The 22,780-nt window shown below is 45.8% G+C and overlaps 2 protein-coding genes across 2 annotated transcripts; one reads left to right on the top strand and one right to left on the bottom strand.

Annotated features, from left to right (window-relative positions):
* Positions 1-1,045: 1,045 nt before the first annotated feature.
* Positions 1,046-5,314, bottom strand: LOC131565255 (cytochrome c oxidase assembly protein COX19). Its single transcript, XM_058816052.1, has 3 exons — positions 5,125-5,314; positions 4,082-4,193; positions 1,046-2,377 (listed from the first exon to the last, which is right to left on the bottom strand). The coding sequence occupies exons 1-3, from the start codon at positions 5,204-5,206 to the stop codon at positions 2,290-2,292; spliced, it is 282 nt and encodes a 93-aa protein (XP_058672035.1). The 5' UTR covers positions 5,207-5,314; the 3' UTR covers positions 1,046-2,289.
* Positions 5,315-12,406: 7,092 nt separating this feature from the next.
* On the top strand, positions 12,407-19,013 carry LOC131565465 (cytochrome P450 2K4-like). The gene is made up of 9 exons (XM_058816358.1): positions 12,407-12,604; positions 14,731-14,893; positions 15,058-15,207; positions 15,492-15,652; positions 16,089-16,262; positions 16,781-16,922; positions 17,469-17,656; positions 18,145-18,286; positions 18,670-19,013. The coding sequence occupies exons 1-9, from the start codon at positions 12,407-12,409 to the stop codon at positions 18,855-18,857; spliced, it is 1,506 nt and encodes a 501-aa protein (XP_058672341.1). The 3' UTR covers positions 18,858-19,013.
* The last annotated feature ends 3,767 nt before the right edge of the window (positions 19,014-22,780 follow it).

Genomic DNA, 22,780 nt, shown 5'->3' on the forward strand with positions numbered 1-22,780 from the left:
AAATCAGTGCCCCTGACAAACTGCCTCCCCTGGAGCACACACACCTCAGAATACACATTTCCAGAATACACATTTTACAGAATATAGATTTTTCCCAATGTGGTGACAGGCTCCTGGAGAGGTTCCTCCTCAGCCTGGGCACAGGAAAGTTGGCTGTGAACCTACTGTTTCCATTTGGATTATACCCCACTGTCAGTTTAAAGGAATACAAACCTGGATACCACCAGCAATACTAAAATAGAGAGGTTTCAAGTGGAAAGATTTAACTAATGATTTGTATGTTGGCAGGAATTAATTGAAGAACATTCTGAGAACATCTCCCCAGATGACACCAGTGCTGCAGGGACTTGTCCCCTTGAGCAAGCTGGGAAAACTTAGACCCCAGGCCTGGCACTAATGGCTTTTTCCCCACCACTTCTCAGCTGCATCAGATCTCAGTGTCTGATGTCCCCCAGCAGCTCTGAGCTTCCCCTTAAGCTCCACTGAACGTGTCCTTTTCTGCAGCCAGTGCTCACAGCCAGGACAGAGGTGGCCCTGCCCATTCCCTGAATTTTCAGCTATCCACTCCCAGCTCCCCTGTCCTGGCACAAGGGGACAGCAGCTGACTCACTGCTGGGTGAGACATGGCCATGGACCTGCACAGGATGAGATCTCTGGGCTGCTGAAAGGTTTACTTTTCAAACCTCTCACCCCCACAGTCTTGTGAGGCTGGCAATCACTCAGCACCTCAAAAACCTTGTAACAACCCAGAGAACAGGGCTGGCATCGATGTTCCAAGGAAACACAGATGGAACTGGTGAAGGAACTGCTTGGCCAAAACAGCAGAGCAGAGCAACAGCCAAAAAATGAAACTACCACTGGTAACAGCCCAGATTATTCCCCCACCACTGGTGGCTTCTTTCAGACCTACCAGGAATTCACTTTGCCTTATAATATTCAGGGAGCACAGAAGCATGAAATTTGATTTCTTTCTCCTGAAGATGCTGGAGATTATTTTAATTCTAACTTGGTATCACTGAAAGAAAGCTCTTATTCAGTGGTTTAATATAATGTCTTTTAGTATCTGTTGCAGCAATACAATCTCTGCTTTCTTTCCTATAAATGTACTAATCTCACCAAAAGACATAATTTGAAGAGTAGAATGAAGTGGAATAAAAATATGCAGCAGCAGGCAAATGTCCTTTTCAAACAGGAACCTGCTCTGAGCTATGTGCACTCTGTTCCATCAGATTAGACAGAGCAACAATTCAAATCTCAGCCCCAGTGATCAGTATGGAGAGCAGAAAATGTCCTCTCACCCTTCCCTGGAATTTGGTATAAGCAGATGCACAGGAGAGAGGCAGAAGCAAAAGCAGACAGCAGGGGAGGTGAGATCTATCAGAGAGGGGACACAGATAAAGAGGGAAAAATTAGAGAACTGCCTTGGCAGAGAGAGCCAGGTACACAGAGAAATGAATCACTGGGTTAAAAACAAAACCAAAAGCAGCAGGGATAACAGGGCAGAACACACAGTGGGAAACACATCCAGAAGATTTACATTTATTGCCTGCTTGAAACACATTCCTAGGGGCTAACAGGCCAAATTATTTCTGCTTGAACTCAACATTAATTAAGAAAGACTTCAGCTGCATTAGAACATGCAGGAGAAATACCACTGTTCCCAGTTAAATGATGAAAAATTTAGGTGAATAAAAGCAGAATCACTCCCTGAATGGGGTCTGGAACTAGAAACACTCTCTGAACAATGATGAGAGATGAAATGACTGAAAAAAACACTGCCTCAAGTACCCCCACAGGACCCCAGAGTGTTCCACAGCAGGGTGAGACCACCCCAGGGATGGGGACTAATGCCAGTATTTAATAAAAATCGATTTTAAAGTACAACAGCTTTATTTCCACCTGGGAAGTACTGCAGTGAGCACATCAGTACTGCCCACAGAAGATTAATCAGTAGTTCAAGAGCTACACAATAAAGGATTGTTTGGTTTGGGTTTTTGTCCCCTTAAAACAAGACTTCACTGTTCTTACAGAGACAGGGAGAACACTTTGGCTGTAACTGATTTGCCTCTAGAGAAATTAAAACAAAGAAGTTAAGAAATACTTGAGCAAAGCAGACAAAGGCAGTACTTTTGTTCATTTAAAGAAAAATCTTATTTTAGGACAATTAAACTTTGGAAAAAAAGGTTCTTTCAGGAAACACTTCCTATTGCAATATGAACAAAATGTACAATATGTACTACATTCAGAGTTATGCTTTCCCTTCATGAGAGACAAAGTTGTCTGTCTTCATCACGGCTTCTTAGGTTTTTCTTCTGATTTCTCATTTATGAGGTCTTTAAATCCCAATTTTTCCAGTGGTTCATTAGCCATAAGTTGCCTAAGTAAAAAAGAAGAAAACAACAAAACACATTTTAGAGAACACAGCCTCTCTCTTGGTTAGACAACAGCAGCATTTTCTATTACATTATTTACTATTATTTACCCTAAACAGATCCAAGACATCTATACAGAGTGCCTGCTGTTTGACAAGACCTCAGAAAGTTCAGTTTAAGGAAAGCAGCACTCAGCAATTATTTTTCCTCCTTATAGTGGTTTTCCAATTAAATGTGTTTTTTCCCCCATTTTAGGTACTGAGTAAGAGTTTCTAAGAAAAAGACCTGACCCCTGGTTATTTTTAATTAACACATTGCATAAGAGCTTCCTAAAATTCTACCAATGCCATTTACACTTTGAAGTGAATCTGGTTTAGAACAGCCTTTGTGGTGCCACTAGACTTTGCTGTAGTGATTTTCACACTAGTTTTTGATTTGCAATGTACTTTGCCTAGATACAGAGAAATTTCTGCATTTTTCAAAGTTCCCTGACTCACCCTTGTACAGGAAGGATTGCAAAGCAATGCATGAATAGAAACATCCCTGGAAAACCAATCACCAACCCTTTCTTCACTTGAACTGACTACAAAAACTTTTAACTTACTTGCTTTAAACATATTTCTAAGAGGCTAACAGGCCAAATTATTTTCACTTGAACTCAGCATTAATTAAGACTCAATTGCATTAATACATGCAAGAAAGATACCACTGCTCTGATAATTGTTAAGTTACACATAACACTTGTAGGCATCTTGAACACAGTCAGCTCTTAATTGAGCAGGCCATGCAGAAGGTGACCAAAGTATGGGCTGCAAGTTAAAAGTTTAACTTGTAACCACAGCTGAAAACAAAAAATAAAGCTTCACACTGGCCACTGTGCAAGGTGGAAGCTGCCTGGGTCTTGAGTTGGGGTGTTGGCTGAGCAAGGAAGTAAATGATCAGTGATCATTTACTGTGATCAGTGATTTGTTGACAGATGAAGAGATGGTCTGACATGCCACTTTACAAAACAGAGCTGCCACTGACTTTCTTTTACTAGCACATGGGCATGGCTATGTGGTTATGAAGATTTTGAAGGATTATGTTGTATGAGTTTATCTGACCATTCTGTTTCTATTCGTAAACAGCTACAAAACCTAAGGGATTTAACTAACCAAATTACAATCTTGGCTAGACTGATGGTTGGAGTTTTGCACCTTGGCTAAAAGAACTCTGTAAAATAGGCTGGATTATTCTAATAGTAATAATTGTAGTTTTGCAGTAATAATTGTAATGTGTAGTTTTTGTAATAATTGTCATTGGAGAAGGAGATGTGACCTTCTCCAGATGAGCACACGGGAGTTACTGTGGTGTTTAAGTGCAGGCTCATTGACGAGTCCCCTAAGCTGTGCCCACAAACTCTGCTCACCCGAAGGTGGTTCTGCCTTGGACTGCTAGAAAGACAAAGATGTGAGCTGAGAGGAATGTTTTACCCCAGTGCTGTGCGGGATCCTCACCTGCAGACTGTAGTGTATACTTCAGTGTGCAAAAAATGACGAGTAAGACAGTGTATAATAATATCTTAGCTGATCGCCGCTATCCCTCTGCACTGGACAGCACGGAAAGCACAGGGCAGTAACACGGAGCATCTGTGTCCTTCACAGCCAAGCACCCTGCCTGCCCTCCCTGCCCTCCCTCCCTCCCTCCCCGCGGCCGTGCCGGGCACTCGCCGGTCCATGCGGCACTCCAGGTACGCCAGGGCGCTCTGCCGGCACGCCGCGCTCTCGTAGCCGCTCTGCCGGAGACACTCCATGAACCGCTCCTTGAAGGCGCTGCACTCCCCTGGAACACACACACAGCGGGGGTAACACAGACAGACAGACAGACAGACAGACACACTGCACTCCCCTGGAACACACACACAGCGGGGGTAACACAGACAGACAGACAGACAGACACAGCGAGGGTAATACACACACACATACACACACACACACACACACAGCGGGGGTAACACAGACAGACAGACAGACAGACACACTGCACTCCCCTGGAACACACACACAGCGGGGGTAACACAGACAGACAGACAGACAGACACAGCGAGGGTAATACACACACACATACACACACACACACACAGCGGGGGTAACACAGACAGACAGACAGACAGACAGACAGACACACTGCACTCCCCTGGAACACACACACAGCGGGGGTAACACAGACAGACAGACAGACAGACAGACAGACAGACACTGCACTCCCCTGGAACACACACAGACACTGTAACACGCACACACACACAGCGAGGGTAACACAGACAGACACACACACACACACACAGCGAGGGTAACACACACACACACACGCACAGAGCAAGGGTTGCGCCCCCCTGTAACATACGCACACACGCACGGCGAAGGCGCTGCACTCCCCTGTAACACACACAGAGCGAAGGTAACACACACAAACACACAGACACACTGCACTCCCCTGGAACACACACACAGACACACACAGTGCACTCCCGTGTTACACACACACACACACACAGTGCACTCCCGTGTTACACACACACACACACAGACACACACAGTGCACTCCCGTGTTACACACACACACACACACACACACAGTGCACTCCCGTGTTACACACACACACACACACACACACACACACACACACACACACACACAAAGAGCGAGGGCCGCGCTACCGCCACGCCCGGGGCCGGCGGGGCAGGCCCGGCGCTAGGCCGCGCTACCGCACCGAAGTGATCCAGCGGGAACGCGCCCTTGTCCGGCGGCCGCGGCGTGAAGCTCTTGCTGCTGAAGTTCATGGCTGTGGACATGTCGGTGCTGCCGGGGGTGGGGACGCGGCGGGCCCGGTCCCTGCGGCCACTCTCCGGTCACTCCCGGTCACTCGGCACTCCGCTCGTTCCCGCCGCCTGGGGGAGCTGCGCGCCGAGCGCATCGAGCGCGGTCACGTGATCGTCGCCGCCCGCAGCGGGCGGGACCGTGCCGCCCTGGACACGGCGTGGGCGTTGCTACGGAAACCGAAACGCTGTGTTTGTTGCCATGGAGACGGCGGCGGCCGCCATGTTGGGCCGGGCCCGGAGCGAGAGCGCCTCTGCCGTCCCTGCGGCCCGGGCTGCCACAGCCTCTGCGAAATGAACCGAAGGTCACGGAACCCCGTGCCACCGTCCTCATTCCCCTCTGAACGCTCCCAGTGCAACTCCCCTCTGAATGCAGCCCAGTTCTGGGCTGTCCTGTGCAGCGCTTTGGGGCCCCTGTGGGTCCCTCCCGGCTCAGGATGCTCTGGGATTCCCTGAGTCCGTCATTCGTTCCTGTGAATGGCTGCTGTGATGGTCGGGGGCTGCCGGCCTGTGGAGGGGCCCGGAAAAACGGCCTGTCCTTGGCATTTGTGCATTGGGACATGGAGGAGGAAAGAGCCAAACCTGGAGCCTGATGTCCCCAAATCCCTTCACGCAGGATCCAGCCTTGTCCAATCTTTCCCTTTCTGTGCAGGGCTGAGGCCAGGCTCCTTCCCTTCTGCCCCAAGAATAAATTGCTCACCTGTCACTGCCAAGCTCTGGGTCCTGACCCCAAAGCCCATTTTCTGGGCCCAGCTGAGGCTGGGGTGTGATCCCAGAGCCCTGGGGATGGCTCTGGCAGGAAGGCAGGATGAGCTTCCACAGAAACCCAGCAGGGGTTTGGATGGGCTGTCCCCATTCTGCTCAACTATCAGCCGCCCATGTGGTTCCTCATCTCTCATCAATCCTCCTGGTTTAATTCGTGCACAAACCCTAGGGACAGCACTGAGTTATTTTTATTTTATTCTGTTATTCCTACAAGCACGTGGGTTCACATTGTGTGGCATTAATGGTGGGGGACAGCAGTAAAACCAAGAGGGTGCTGGCAGAAGCTGGAGAAATTGTGAACTTCCAGATGCTCAAGATGTACAATAAAGAAAAAAAACCCTTTTGCCTGCAGGTTTGCAGCACAAACCGCAGATTCACAGTCTCCTTCTGAAAGGAGGATGAGAAATAGCTTTAATTATCTCACCAAGTGTTAACCGTGGATTACACTGACATTTTTTCTTCTTTGCCCATAGCTGCAATTGGTTTAAGACTGTATTTTATCTTTCTTAAGTTGATTTTCTTTTAATTAAATGACTGAGCTAAGCAGGAAGAATTCAAAGCTGGGAAAAAAAAGAAATGAAATAGCTTCAATTTTTAAGGACAGCCATTATGGAAATATTAACTGCAGCTCCATTTAAAGTGTCTTTTGTTTATGCTTTGATTGCTTTCTTATTACAGTATTGAAATTGTAAATGGAAAATTACACCATGTTCTATTACATAAGCAACTGGTTTGCACAGCTTGAAATATAAGGTTTTATTATTAGGTTTTCAGGGCTATGAACAATAGATGGGTTTTATTATACAGTAAATAGCACTTTTCCACTTGACTTCGTTATAACACTTAATGGTAAAAGGGAGATACTCCTCTTTCTTAAATAAATGCAGCAAACTGTCTCCCAGATTTCAGCCAGCTGAGCAGCAGGGAAGTAACTTTGGTTTTGTCTGAACACATTTAATTCATGTGCCAAGGCACTTGATTTTAGCAAACTGCCCAAATTACATTCCTTCCTTTCTGTCACAGTGGCCAACTTGCTGATTTCCCATGTGATGAAGGAAGAAGTCAAGGGGAAAAGATGTGCAGAGACCCCACAGTGGAATTATTCCCAGGCAGGCAGCACCAACCTTTCCAGCTCTGTTTAACACCTTTACCAAGGATCTGGGTGATGGCATCAGGGGCACCCTCAGTAAGGTTGTAGATGACTCCCAGTTGGGTGTCAGTGTGGATAGTAGGAAAATTCACTTCCCCAAGCATTGCCACAGGCTGCCCAGGGCACTGGTGGAGCCCCCATCCCTGGAGGCATTTAAAAGCCATGTAGATGTGGCACTTGGGGACATGATTTTAGTGGGGGAACAGTTGTGCTCAATGATCTTAAGGGTCTTTTCCAAACTAAATCATTCTATGGTTCTCTGCAAAGGCTACATCAACTTGGTATATTTTATTATATCCATTTTTTTTTAACCTATTTGTTAACTCAGGGTTTTTCTTTGGAGTCTTAAATGTTGTAGTTACTCAAATTCAGGTCAGGTATAGTAGCAGGTGTTTGGTTATGATTACTTAATGTTTTTATTGCAAATGCCAGTTGTACCTTCTAGAATTTCCTTTAAAGGTACAGGTTCTCATACAATCTAATACACATGCTTCAGCAACTCACGATAAATTTTTCCCAAGGAGATCAAATAAAATCCCCATTAGATAATCATTGTGAGGGAAAAAACTCATTTGTGGATTAAACCAACCAGTTCCAAAAGAACTCAACAAAAACAGAGCCACAAACAGCAGTGCCACAAACAGAGAATGAAATGTTTTTCACATATTATCTTTCAAAGGAGCAAGAGACTTTGACTGCATCAGGGAAATCTGAAATAGCTGCTTCAACAAAAGGGTGCTCATTGTACAAGAGATATTAGATAATTTGTGGTATTTCATAGTATCTCTAGCATGGAGTCCCGAGCCCTTGCCAAAAATTGAAATCCTTGAATTAGAAGATTTCCCAAACTAGGGAAAATCTTGGCTTTTTCCCTTTCAAGTTACACAGCTTGATACACTAAAAAAGAAATAAAAATCCTTTGCTTGAATCAGACCTTTCATCATTAATATGGACTGAAGTAACATTTAAAACTGTTCTTTTCCAGTGTTTCAGGTAGTGCTGAAAACTCACTCCACTGGTGGTTTTTATCCATCAGGTGGACAAACACCTCCTCAGAAGGAGTTATTCCACACTCACCATTGCTTTGTGGAAGCACCAAATTGAGTAACACTTCAGAGAAGAACCTTTATTCATTTTACAGGCAGGGAAACGTCCATGACTTCCATTATTTTCTCTCTCTCACCACGCTGCCTCTCCTAAGAGCCTGCTGACTCAAATTATCAGGTACTTAATTGGAAAATAATTTATTGACAAGCCATGAAAGGCTCGGAGTAAAGCACTAGGGGATTTCATAGCTTGACTTGGGATAGCTGTAGGAAATTAATGAGCTGAACAAGACCAAGCACATTCAGATGCTGGAATTTGTGCCCTTGAGACTGCTGTTCCCAGGCCAGGAGAGAACACACCTCAGAGAAACATCCTTCCAGGATCACTCATTGCTGCCTCACCTCCGCCAGCTCTTACATAAGGCTCTTGCTCCATCACTGCCACAGGCTGTTGTAAACCATTTTTCTCCCTTTCAATTCAGGTTCCTAGACAAGCAAAAATGCAGAATATTGCCAGAATAGTCTGGGGAATGGGGATTTCTGTTGTGGATGATTAATGAAATATTATTGTTTTGCACTTACAGGGAAATGGTAGTTTCATGCCAATAAGGTCAGGGCCTTAATATGTTATGTGCTCCATAAAGATGTACAGAGTGATAGCTCATTTTCTGTTATTACTGAGCCAAAGCCTCATCAGTTTAGAGAGGAATGTTGTAGAAATGGCAACAACTGCACTGAGAGGTGAAACAAACCTTCATCTTAAATTGCTCATTGCAATTCTGGTCCATCTAAATCCACATCTCCACCTGCACCAAGAGAGGGGCCCAAAAGGAAGATGTGGGACCCTGCTCCTGTAGAAACCAACTAATCACCCTTCATGATATGCCTCAAATTTCTCTTGGATTAACTCAATTTCTGCAATATGTTGTTGAGAGAGACAGAAGCCAGAGACCCAGAACAAAAAATCCTTGCAGCTGTGTTGAGGCATTTGATTTATCAGCTGTATTTTGAAAATCATCTCTTCATAACCCAACCTACCCAATACTCACCTCCCAGGTCAGGCTGCCTTGACTTGTTGGGGTAAATGGAAGACCATGGTTCTAGCTACAGTTGTAAGGGATTTTACTGTAAATATTTTTGTAGATATAAAATTATATTAAAAAGTACATTATCAGCACCAAAGCCAAGGATCTCCTATGTGTCTTCTCACTGGGTGAGACTCTTGAAGGAATGTCATCTATTCAGTCCAAGAAGGAGGCTTTTAAAAGCAACAAAGTTCTCAAGAATGGTAAATGCTTAACACAAGTGGGAAAGAAATACTCTAACCTTAGGCTCTGCACAGGGACAATGCACTAATCTCATGCACAGATTTTTTTATTTTCTCCCAATGACCAGACTCATCACATATAATCTTTCAACTCAGAACATGGGAAAAAAAAATCAACCCAGGAATCTCTTTTTTTTTAAAAAAATGCCATGAAATAAAGATTTTAAAAAATATTTTTTCAGGAGTCTTTCTTCCCAGAGTAGATTTGCAGCCCACACTGGTTTGACAGACAAATGAAAAGAAATTAAAGAATCATTTGTATAAAAATGAGCAAAGTGAACACTTGAGAACACTACCCTGTAGTGATCCTGTAGAAACACAGATTTGCAGGATGGGAAGAAGTGGGTGTAATCCAATAAAACAATGCAATAATGATGAAAAATTGAAAGAGGTCAGAGTCGGAAAGCTTTTGATTTCTTTTTGCACTGGCATTTGTCAAGGCAAGCAAAATCCATTAGCGAGGAGCAGCCTGAGTTTTAACACATCTGGGTCTTTAAAAATGTTAATGTTTAATAGGGTGTGCTCAGGCTTTAAATGTCCCTGATAACAATGCATGGGCTGATAGGCATCTCTGGGGGCTGTAAAGCAGTGGCAGAGCCTTGCAAGGCACACAGGCACTTGGTGCTCACTCTGCTGGTTTATGATGTTATCAGCAGTCATTGACTGAATTATGGCCTTAAAACAACCCTTTCCCTGCATTATCCTACAGTTACTGTAGCTCTGTTCACCTGTGTGCCATGAGGAGGTGATGTGACCTTCTCCAGATGAGTTACTGAGGTGTTTAAGGCAGGCTCATTGCCCAGGAGGAACTGATGAGTCCCCTGGGCTGTGCCCACAAACTCTGCTCACCTGAAGGGGTTCTGCCCTGGGCTGGTAGAAAGACAAAGATGAGAGCTGGGAGCAATGTTTTACCTCAGTGCTGTGCGGGATCCTCACCTGCAAGCCTGTGGCTGCAGGCTGTGCTCAGGATTGCACCCTGGGAGCTGAGGGATGCGAGAGCATCACATTGGTTCTATTTTAAAACTGCAAAGATTCCCTCCCTCTGGAGAGCTCATCCCTCCTTTCTCCATGGCTTCAGTCCAGCAGGCTGCAGGTCCAGGGGCTCACTGATTGAAAAAGGGCCTCACTCCATATTGTCACCACAGACTGAAGGCTTAGGGAAGGTGATTTTCCTTGCTCTGGCTCCAACAGAGCTCTGTGTAAACAGGAACAGATTTCCTCCTTTGGTACCCAACTGGCCCCATGCAGGGCTTTTTCCTCCCTCTTACTGCATATTATAAAGTCTTAGGAGTCTCAGCAATCACACCATTTGCTCAGAGAAGAATCTGGCAGAACAGGATATTCTTGGAAATGTCTGGGAGAGGAGGGTGCAGGCCAAGACCTCTCAGCTGTGCAGCAAATATTGAGATGGATGTGACCATCCATTGCCCTCCTTTCTTTGCCCACCCTGCCTGGTCCTCTTCTGCACAGGGAAGTTCCCCTTGTGAAAAACTCCTCTCCTGATAAACAAGCCTTGGAGAGCAGGCAGATCTGCAGGCAGCTTTTTCATGTCAATCTAGTTAGAGTTTATTGATTCCCCTTGCCCTCGGCTAATGTACTTTTATTATTATTAATAAATAATCATCATTTTGCCATCAGTGTAGCCTGCACCTGGGAGTCTTGGAGAATTCTAGCAAAAGAATTATTAAACTAAAGATTTCTAAAGGGTTCAACAGCAGCACAGCCCAGTAATCTGCCAGAATCTGCAACTGGGGAGTAAAATATCCCCGCTGGAAAATATGGGATAGAGCATCAAATCAGCTCCTTCCCCCAGAGCCACCATTTCTACAAGTGGCTTCCTGCTCTCGGTCATTTCTGCTTTGTTGTCATCCCCCAAGGATGCAGAGGGTGGGGGTGGCTCTTGGAGCTGTCACCTGGGCACGTGGGCTCTTGCTTGGGCTTGGGACATGACTCAGTCCCTGCAGGGCCAGGACTGCTGCCATGTGCTCCTCCTGCCTGGCACCTCCATCCTCTGCCTGGCCAGCTGCAGCCTGATCCTGGCTCCTCCCAGGTTAGCAGGATTCAGGATCTCTTTCCCAATCCAGGCAGGATTGCCTGCAGGGGACAGTTTCTCCTAGAGGATGACATGCAGCTGTTCATAAACAGAGGGAATCATCCCCAGCTGCTGAGGCAGGCTTGGCCATCCAGGCACACAGCTCTCTGGGCACTAAACTGCCAAACAGTGACTGACATTTTGGGATTGCTGGTAAGGGATTTTTGGGACAAAGTAACAATGTTAGCAATAAAAACCACTGATTTGCTCAAGGAGATGATTTTAGTGGGGTAGCAGGAAAGCAAAAAGAATCAGAGCTCTCACCTGTAAATAGATCTGCTCCTGTCAGCAATCCTGATTAACACATCTTCATCCCACCATTCCAGCTTGTCCATGGTCAGTCTTGTCCTCCCCAAGGGCTTGCTTACCCTGGGCTGTGAATTGTTGTGGGCTTTCCCACCTGTGCCCTGCTTCCTCCATTGCATCACCGGGGTCCAGATGAGTCCTGTGACCTGGCACAGGGACAGCATCCAGCATGGCTCCTGTCCTTGAGTTCTGACCCTGAAATCACATAGAGAACAACATGCTCATAACACAGATAGTCACTGGAAAACAAACACCTCGTCCCAGTGTTGTAGGTGAAATAAAAGCTCTGGATTATGATAATCCATGGTTCAGAATAAAAGAGGGTGTTTCATCTGGCAGGAAAATGGAGTACATCTGGTCTCAGTGGATGTAAACAAGTCTGCAGAGCCCTTTTCTCTGTGTAACCACTTCCCCAGAAGGTGTGTTCAGGCAATGACAGAAGGGCTATAAAGGGACCCCGAGATGCTCCTACCCTCAGCTGCCTCTGGACATGGCTGTGCAGAGTCTCCTGCAGTACCTGGGCTCCTGCTCGCTGCTCTGTTTGGCAGCAGGGCTCTTTGCTCTCCTGTACTTTCTCTCCAGCTCCAAGAAGTCCGTTTGCAATTTGCCCCCTGGGCCACGACCTCTTCCTGTGATCGGGAACCTGAACGTGGTGGACCTGAAAAAGCCGTTCCAGTCGCTGACAGAGGTAGGGGCTGAGCCAGCAGGCAGGGGGAAATGTGCAATTCCTGCAATGAGAAATGCAGCTGGGGAAATAGAGATGTGGTTCTGCTTGCTTTGTGTGGAGGGCAGCAATGAGATATGTGGCACACAGGCAGAACAACTTTATCTTCAGAGGTGCACACACACACACACTTGTATTTATATATATGAACATAAAACAAACACTCCTTTCTTTATACACACCCAAGTGTAGACCTCCCACCCCTCACAATCCACTCCAAATTGTTGGTATTTTGAGCCCTTCAATGGCTGCAGGTAAAAGACTTGTGTTGCCATCAAGAGAGGTCTCACTGCCACGAGACCTCTAGGAAGGATGGGTGGATGGAAGGGATGAAGCAAGGAAAGGCATCATCCCCAGAGAGACAATTTTTTTCCCAAAACTAATTACATCTCTGCAATGCACAGCAGAACTTTGCCTCCCCAGCCCTCCCCCTGCACACACTGCTCAGGATGGTTGAGGACTCAATGCATGGATTTTATGTGTCTAACTAATCAAATTACTTTTTCTTACACAGCTCCATGGATACTTAAATTTCTAAAAGAGAGAGAGAGGAAAAAAACCCACTTAAATATTAAAAAGCCAGGGGCAATGTTTGTTTGAGAAAGTGTCTGCTGTGTTCCCACAGGGACCTGGGGACAATTGAGTGGGAATGCAGATTTTATCTGGTTGCTGTAGAGACAGTTGAGGTGCTGTGAGGGACCTGTCACATGCCCTGTGTGTGTGCTGCTGGCTGGACACTATGGTGGGGGAAAGCGGGTCCCCAGAGAACTCCTTGAGCATCTGCAGTGGGAGGGCAGTGCAGACACTGCAATCCTCCTGTTAGCTGTGGAAGAAAGGGCATCCTGTGTTGTCAAAGCACAGAATTCCTACAGCAGGCACACAGTGCCCATCTGCCCTGATTTATGGGGCAGAGGGTTGTGTAGAGATCAGTTCTGATGGGCTTCTGGTCCTGAGCTCCTGGGTATGTTTGAGGATGTCAGTATGAAACTATTTATGAGCTATTTTTGGCAGTACTGGGGGATTTTATGATACAAATATCACGTGGCAGCACCAGACTAATTTCCCATAATCTACCAAGGAGCTTTATTTGGGCTTTCAGGCCTGCCATATCCAATACTTGTGCTGCTGAGCAAAACCAGAGGGGCTGCCAAGAAGCACTAATGCAAGGAGATGGCCAAAGGAAGGCTCAGAGCAGCTGTGATTCCCTGCCCCTGGCTCTGCCACTTGCTCTGTGAGCTGCCAGGGATGGAAGAACCAGTGCTAATGTTATCTCCCAAGCCGTCAAACCACTGCTTGATGAAAACAAATTCAATTTGTCTGGTGTAATAACAGGAGCTGCTTCTAATCTGAAATTCAATTTGTGGAATCTATCTAATGCATAGAAAATGGTAAGCCAGGCACATCAGAAACAAGAAGACATTTGGAGAGGATGGCTTGCAGTGTGTTCAAACGAAGCCTAAAATACCAAGTGAATGATTAGCTTGTCAAAGCTACCTTTCAGGGTAACAGATGATTCATTTTTAATTTGCTATAAATGCCTAACACTCCTGTGACATTATCTACCAGAATATGCTTCCTAGTCAGATTCAAGTTTCTGGTGGCCAGCAAATAATTCCATAATGACTGCAACACTACCCACCTTGCCATAATTAGAGACAAGTGCTGTCCTGAAAGAAAGAGTTATTGTCTGGCTTTGTTTCTGCAGGGTTTGTGGCTTCAGCCTCAAAGGTGTGTGCACGCCTGCTTGCCTCAGGTCACCAGCACTACAACAAACAGGCCTGCCTGCAGCAGCATTCTCTAGCCAGCCTCCCAAGGTGGTATTGCTGGTCTGCTACTGCAGAACACCACAGGAATGCAGTGGCACTCTACTGACTCCCCTGATTGGGGCAGTGATAGCAGACACCTTGTTGTGCAAACAGGGTGCAAGCAGAGATGCTGGCAATCGATAGCTGCTGCTCATTACAGCAGCACCTGGAGACATCAGGCAGGGCTGGGAGGCTCCTTTTGGTCTAGAAACCACCCTGAGTGGCCAGTACTAGTGTTTGAGTCCAGATCTGGTTTTGAATTAACATATTTATTCACCTTGACAGCTCTCTAAGATCTATGGCAGCGTCTTCACGGTGCATTTTGGACCCAGGAAGGTCGTGGTACTGGCTGGATATGAAACCATCAAGGATGCCCTTTTAAATCATGCTGAAGAGTTTGGAGAGAGGGCAGAAATACCCATATTTAGAAAAATGACACAAGGAAATGGTAACTGACCTTTTGCTTGGATAAGTTTTGTCTCTGCTCATTACATCCTCAGAGCAGAGAGCACTGTCCTCTTACAGATCAGTTTTTGTGATCTTAGGAGGCACCAGTGTGTAAGAAAATTTATGAACCACAGGTGCCATAAGGATGTTACACATTTATTTTAGGCATAGCATTCAGCCATGGAGAGATGTGGAAAACAATGAGAAGATTTACCTTGTCCACACTGAGAGACTTTGGAATGGGAAAGAGAACCCTTGAGACCCGAATCCTGGAGGAAGTAAATTCCCTTATCAAATATTTTGAATCCTATCATGGTGAGTGTCAAGTCTTTCATCCAGAGACAGAGAACAGGTCTAGCAGAACAATAAAGATTAATGAAAGTTTAACTCTGAGCAAATGGTATCTCGTGGTTAAAGTTCAGCATAAAGTGCATTAGGGTATTGAACCAAGGCCTTAAAACACTGAAACAAAATTCCCTGCTATGAATTCTGGGTGGGGAATGAGTTTTCTTTGGGAGCTCAGGACTACATTTCCATAGGAAACCAGATTGAAATGAGCATAGTCATTTTGTCATTTGTTTTCATTGCTTGAAATACAGGGAAACCATTTGATACAAAAATGATTCTCAACAATGCTGTATCCAATGTCATCTGCTCTATATTGTTTGGAGAGAGGTTTGAATATGATGATCCAGTATTTCTAACTTTGCTGAAGCTGATAAATCAAAATACTAAGCTGTTGGGCTCCCCTATGGTGCAGGTAAGAGCTTAATTTTACGGTTTTTGGGGAATATCCAGTTTCAGCATTTGTTCTTCTGGCCTCCCACATATTTCTTCTTGGGAACAAGAACATTATCAGCCAGTCAGCCTGTACAGAACACATCTGTGGTTCTGTATCTGCAATGCACAGATTCACAGGCTCCTGTACTTACTCAGTTAAACCTATTAGTAAAAGAAAAAAAAATCCAAAAGGAACAACTTTACCCTCTTTGAAGAGCAGAAGCACAGTCCCAAACCTGCCTCCTTGAATTACAGAAGGAACATTCTATTTCTGCAGGAATCCAGAGTTCCTTGGACTGTAGAAGGGGGGAATTATAGCCTCAAATGTCAGGGCATAGGACAAGGGACCAGCAGTGTGATTTGAGATACCAGTATGTGTTCAAAAATGCCAATTAACAGTAAAACTTGTCTTGCAGTTATATAACTTCTACCCATCCCTTGGATTTCTGTCTGGAGCTTCCAAGACTGTGCTACAAAACATCCTTGAATTGAATGCTTTTCTCCAGAAGCTCTTCCAGGAACACAAAGAGGAGCTTAATGAAAATGACTTAACAGGCTTTGTTGATGCCTTCCTGGTGAAGCAAAAACAGGTACTTTAAAGCTGAGTCCCAGTGCCTTTTTCTTCCCTTCCCTTAGCTCTGACTTAGGACAGGCCATCTGTCAGGGACTGGCAGTGAGTGGAAACCCAAGAAGTGCAGTGAGCAGAATATATCAAAGACTATATCACACACTGAGCTGTGCTGGATTTGCTCATGGCCCCACTGGAACTGTTGGTTAAAGGGATTTAGTTGTCAAGACATCCCATGAGAGGGAAATAAGTTCCCACTCAGCACACATAAGGAGGAGATCATCCCAAACCTTCCTGCAAGAATGGTACAGTGATAAATAAATTCCAATTCACTGGAATTTTTTCTAATATCTAGACTTGGGGATTACACATATGCTTGGGACCAGACGAATTCCACATAGCATAGGCCGTAATGCTAAAAGACTAAATATTCAGTTTTACAGCACATATAAAGTCACAGAAGGCTAAAATGCAGATAAAAATGGTGGCAACACAGTCACATATGGGTATCACTTGCTGTATTACCCCCATGTTTTGAAGGAGTCAAAGAAACCACACACTGCATTCAGCAATGGAAACCTGATGTTTTCAACCCTGGACCTCTTTGCTGCTGGGACTGAGACCACATCCACAACTGTGCGCTGGGGGCTGCTGCTGATGATGAAATACCCAGAAATTCAGAGTAAGGAGGACACATCTCTTGTACAATTTATTGTTGCATGCTTAAGTCTTTGGTTGTGGAAGGGAGTGGAACTCATTCAGTGCTGCCTAGAGTAATTATTCTCAGCGCTCTGAGAGAGACAGCAAGCGTTGACTTTACAAAGGAATTTTATTCAGCTGGATTGCAATAAACCAGCCCAGCCAAGTGGGAGAGGCTGAGGGGCAGCCTACAGACACAGTAAAGCTCCTGGTAATTCACCTGCAGGCTATGGGCTTACGTCACTCAAGGTCCCCTCAGGAGCTGATTCTGATCTGGTTTCTGTTGGAGGTTATGGGGTAACAAAGGTGTGTAATGAGAGTCAGGCATGAGATGGACTGTAGTGACTCCATTCAAGCTGCCTTAGCTCAACAACAAACCTGAAAGAACCCCACCATGCTCTGACTTACCCACTTCTGCCCTTCCCAGATATTTACAGCTTTCCCTTTTCCTCCTCTCTGCCAAACTGGTAGCCATTTCAGTTACAAGATGAGATTGTTATCAGCTTCTTAATCCTTTCCTCCCTCCAAGGAAAGATTCAGGAAGAAATGAACCATGTCATTGAACCAGGAGAGCTGCCTAAGTTGGAGGACAGGAAAAAAATGCCTTACACAGAAGCAGTAATACACGAAATACAAAGGTTTGCCAATATCGTCCCCATGGGTGTATCCCGATCGACTCCCAGAAATGTGAATTTCCGAGGCTACGTGATTCCTAAGGTGAGCTCTGAGGCTGCCAGCTTGTGCTGCACAGATTCCTCACAGCTTTCTTTAAAGTAGATGAAGAAACACATAAATAACTAAAGACACGGTGATGCATGGTTTAGTCTGTGCTGTGACCCTTTGTCTCAGATCCAGGATAATTACTGTAAACATACAATGGATTGTGGTCTGGTACAGTTGTTTGAATCATGATTAACCAGAGATTTAATTAAATCACACCGGTTTGAACCTTTTTATGTCAAATGTGGGACCTCTACCCCAGCACCTTTGTTGAAAGATCTGACTGTGTAAGAAAGGAATGTTTTGTGGTCCAAAAAATAAAACAGCAGTTACTGAAAACAGACAGAGCCACGATGGGGCAGAGAGACATTCCCCAGTTCTATCAGTCATGTCTTATTTGCCCCTTCACATTAAGAAAAAGAACACAGTCTGTCTCATGTAAGGGAGTGATCTCCTGTTCCATGAGTTTCTTTGATCCCTTTCAGGGTACTGAGATTATTCCACTGCTGACCTCTGCTCTGAATGACGAGTTACACTGGAAAACCCCGCATCAGTTCAACCCTTCCCATTTCCTTGATGCCAATGGGAACTTCATTAGGAGAGAAGCATTTATTCCATTCTCCATAGGTAAGAGGGGTGTGGGTACAAGGCTAATGGCAGTTCCCCCTGATTTCAGGAAAAAAAAGTATGAAAACCAGGGACACAGAACAGAGGGTAAAGGATTTCTGGTCATTTCTCCTATCCACCACTGCTGTAGGTAACCACCTCTTCTTTGACAGAGATGGGAGACATGGATTTACTCACAGTCACTGAACAATTTCATATTTCTAAAGACTTCTGTGTAGTTTGAGACCAAATCAGTAGCACTCTAATATACACAGAGAGAAGGAAGGGAAAATTTCCTACCTCAGCAGCCTGCTCTTCCAGACTATCTCCTGTTTAGAATGTCTCAGACATCAACACTAACAGTTACTGTGCTGACCATTAACTTCTCCCCTGGTTGTCTTCAGGGAGAAGGGCTTGCCTTGGTGAAGGACTGGCCAGGATGGAGCTGTTCCTCTTCTTTTCGGGCTTGCTCCGCAGATTTGTTTTCCAGCCTCCTCCAGGAGTGGAGAAGTCAGACCTGGATCTCACTGCTGATGTTGGCTTCACCTTGACTCCCATGCCTCACCTGGTCTGTGCTGTGCCCTGTGAATGATCAAACAACACAGCATTAGAGTAGTGAACACTTCAAGCTTTAAAGCAAATCTAGCTACAGTGGGGAAAAGCTGTCCCTGAGCTTTAGGGGAAGGAGACATCAGCGCTGTTACTTTATTTTCTCTCATTTGTGACATCCTTTCCAACAGCTCTTGCAATGTCTGTATAATGCAAACCCTTCAGACAGCTCTAAGTCCTGCTCTCAGAAAATGTGATTCATTCCTGGAACAGCACATCAGAGTTCCTGTTTTCAGGGCAGTTTGAAAGAGAGAAATGCCTTCAGACCTCCTCTGTAGATGTAACCCATCAGAGCTCTCCCCTGGCAGCCTCTATGGGGGATTTCTCAGCCCAAAGTCCAAGCCCTATAGCAAAGCTGATTATAAGTGGCCCAGCTGGAGACAAGAGACACTCAAAGGATCTGGAAATCTCCTCAGGATGGTTGTTCAGCTGAGCCTCAGACTGAGCTTCCATTGTGCCACACAACCTGCCTTATCTTTATTACAGAGTCCCAGACACAAGGGTGTGACACAGGCTGATGCCAAGACCCAGGCACGGGACAGTTATCAGAAAACATCTAAATGCTTTGGGAAATGGGTTCTTTCCACCTCACACAGGCACTTCATGCTGAACAGCCCATTTATGATGGGGCCAATTGAGCAGCTTTCTGCTTCTGCAGAAATGCCTAAGGCATTTCTACCACTCCCTCACCTCTCCTGGCTTCATGCTGGCTCTGGCACTTGTCCAATCCCTTATTAGGCCATCTTGGATCCCTAAGCTGGCAGAAAATGAGCAGCCATGGCAAGGGAAGAGTTTCTGAATCAGCTGAAGCGATACCAGCCTGCGGCAGGGCAGTGAGCTGGGGCTGGGCAGGGACTGCCACGCTCCAGCAGAGAGCTGGGAGAGGCTCAGCCCCTGCTCCCTGCTCTACCTGCACCTCGGGGGCTGTACTTGCTCTGCAGATCTTCTCTACCCTTCACAGAGAGAAAGGCTCCTTCAGGGGATGAATCAGCTGCCATGAGGTTGTCATTTCTCACCTCTGCACTGATTGCAGGGTGAACTATCATCCACAAACTCCTAATTCCAAACTTCAGTCTCAATTACCAGGGGTATTGTGATGAATAGGTCCATTTGACTGAAAATGGGGCATAAAACTGAAATTACTGTTGTTTAAAGCTGAGCTGTGTGCAAATGGAAGGAAAGAAAGGAGAAAGAATATGAAGGGATGACAAAGTACAGCGGCCTCTGGCCAAGATACTGACTCTCCTCACTAGCTTCAGTTCACACAACTAAAGGCAGCTCTCTCACAGTGATTCTGCACCTTCTACTTGTGCTGGTGTTGCCCTTGGTCAGGGCTGTACCACAGCCCCAGCTCAGGGAGTGCTCTGTGACAAGGAAGCCTCTGCTGCTGCGCTTGCCTGCGTTTGTTTTGCTGTTGCTCTGTTTGCAATCCAACTACTGCAAGCCTGACCTTATCACCTACTTAATCATTAAATATTTTGTTCTGTTGCTGTTGATCTGTCTGGTGTGACAGTATGCAGTTGATTTCAGGTCAAACTGATAAAGCTGGGCTGCACCACCTTCAATACCCCTGCACGAGAGAGGTGAACACAGGGATCTGTGGGCAGCCTGCAGCCAGGACATGTTCAGCAGCACAAAGAGTGACAATACTGACAGCCACAAACACCTCAAAGGAAATATTCCATGGATTCCATGGACTTCTAAAAAAAAAAATTCCATGGATTTCTAACTCCAGAAAATCCCAACTGCCGTGTGAGGCAGGACATGGCTCTGCAAGGCTCTCTGCTGTGGCCCCTTTCAGTGGTTTCTGTGTCTCCTGCCCTTGCTTACAAGGAACTCATCTCAATAAAAGCCAGCAGGAATTATCCAAGGCTGTACTGCTGGTCAAGAATGGGACTGGCAGGGGAGGTGCAGAGATTTTGGGGTGTTTAAGTTAAAGGATGCAGGGCTGGTGTTTTAGTGGCCCAGGCTGGCTGACTGGCAGTGCTGTGGTTGCCTTTGGGTGGCCAATACCCAACATTCCACATCCTCACCAGTACCACCAGTCACAAGCGGTGGCAGAATGAGGGATGGAGGACAACTGGGCCAGGAGCACCTTGAGGGGCCTGGCTGCCCCAGGAATGCACCCAGAGCAGTGTCAGTGCCTGGCAGGTGCTTTGTGCTCGGCTCTGTGTGCTCAGGCAGGGCAGCACGTAGCAGCTCGGCTCTGGAGTGAAACACAAAACACGTACCAGACACATCAGTGAGACAGGAATTTCTTGTCATCGCAAGACTTTTACTTCCCTTTGTCATTTTAATGCATTGCACTCAGAGCCTGCCTTGGAAAAAAAAACCACAATACACTCCCCTTGGCTTTTCAGAGATAATTTAAGTCTCTTTCTGAAAGGCCTTTTTATGAGTTCAGAGGCTCCCAGGGCAAGGTGAAATACCAGAGAGCAGCAGCAACACGTAACTTTTGCCCTGCAGAGTGCTGCTGGTCCAAGAAAACCCTGCAGGAAGAAACATTTTGCCCAGGCACAGAGCATGTGCCATTGCAGGTCCTCATGGCAGTGCCCACGTTGTGCATCCTGTGCCAGCCATGTTCCTTCCTGCCTGTCTTTACAGCCCCTCTGCCTCTTAGCTCATGGAGCAGGCAGGGCTGAGTCATCCTGGGCATGCTCTGGGGGAAAACGTTGCCTCCAGCCCATTTCTTGGAAGCTAATAAAAAAATAAATCTCAGAAATGTTGCGACACACTTGCTGCTCCTGCTTCTGGGTGGCTGTTGTGCTGCAACATCTCCTCACCACACAGGCAGCTCTGGTGAGTGCCCAGCAGTTGTTTGTTCCAGGACCCTGCTGACCATGCCCCACTCTGGATCAGATCCACTTCCTTCCCTGCCTGCTTTGCATTTACAAGGCTAAGGACCCATATTTGCTGAATAATGGCCTTTATATGATCTAACCTTTGGACAAATGTACCTTTAGCCTTGTGTTTCCTCATCATGTAAGACAGCTCTTTCTTCCCTGAGTGATCGTATTCCTTTGGCTGATTATGCCAAACTTCCTCCTGAAAACCACTGTGCAACAACTAGGTAACCTCAATTATTTTCTACAAGGCTTAAGCCTTGATAAGGATGCAAGCTCCAGGTGTTTAGTATCTTCAACTAAAAATCATTCCATTCTCCTGTCTTGTTCCCCTTCTGGAGCCTGCCAGGTCAGCTGGCTTCATTAATTTCGTTAACTTCTTCCCTCTATCCCCTAGAAGCTGCTCTCACAAAATGAAGTCCTCCCAGAAGTTTCAAATCTAATTTTGTCTTGCCATTGCACTCATGAATCCACTCATGATCACTTGATCCAAGCTAATTTTCTGTGGCTAGCTATTACATGTCTTCCACCTCAGACACAAAGTCTGAAATCACATCCCTCCCGGGCAGTTCAGAGCTGACTTTATGAAGGAGTTTATGGGCTACAACCCCCCAGGGATAGCTGGGCTTTACCATTATTAACAACCTTTGATCTCCACTTGACATCAAGACAGCCAAAGTCTCCTGTAAAACTACTGATATTTTTCTCTAGTAACATGGAGATCTCAAATCCTACCTAAGCCTGAATCTGGAGGTTCTAATAGGATTCCAAGAGCCTTTTTATTTCCCTGTGTCAGCAGAGTGCTTGGAGGGTCATAGTACTGCTAATGAAGGACCTTGAGGTCTCAGGGAGGAGGAGGTTATAGAGGAATGCCAAGCACCTTTTCCCATGTATATGTTCTTGCACACACATGCATGGGTTTGTAATTTGAAACTCTCTTTACTTCTGGACAGGCTTTGCAAACTGCTTAGACCACATTCTCTGAGGTGTTTAAAGAGGGTGGAGTATGCAGTATTTATTTAGGTACTCTACAAACCTTAATAAGAATTGAGTGCTTGTAGCA

The sequence above is a fragment of the Ammospiza caudacuta genome, chromosome 17 (genome assembly GCF_027887145.1).
Source record: "Ammospiza caudacuta isolate bAmmCau1 chromosome 17, bAmmCau1.pri, whole genome shotgun sequence".
NCBI classification, from domain to species: Eukaryota; Metazoa; Chordata; class Aves; order Passeriformes; family Passerellidae; genus Ammospiza; species Ammospiza caudacuta.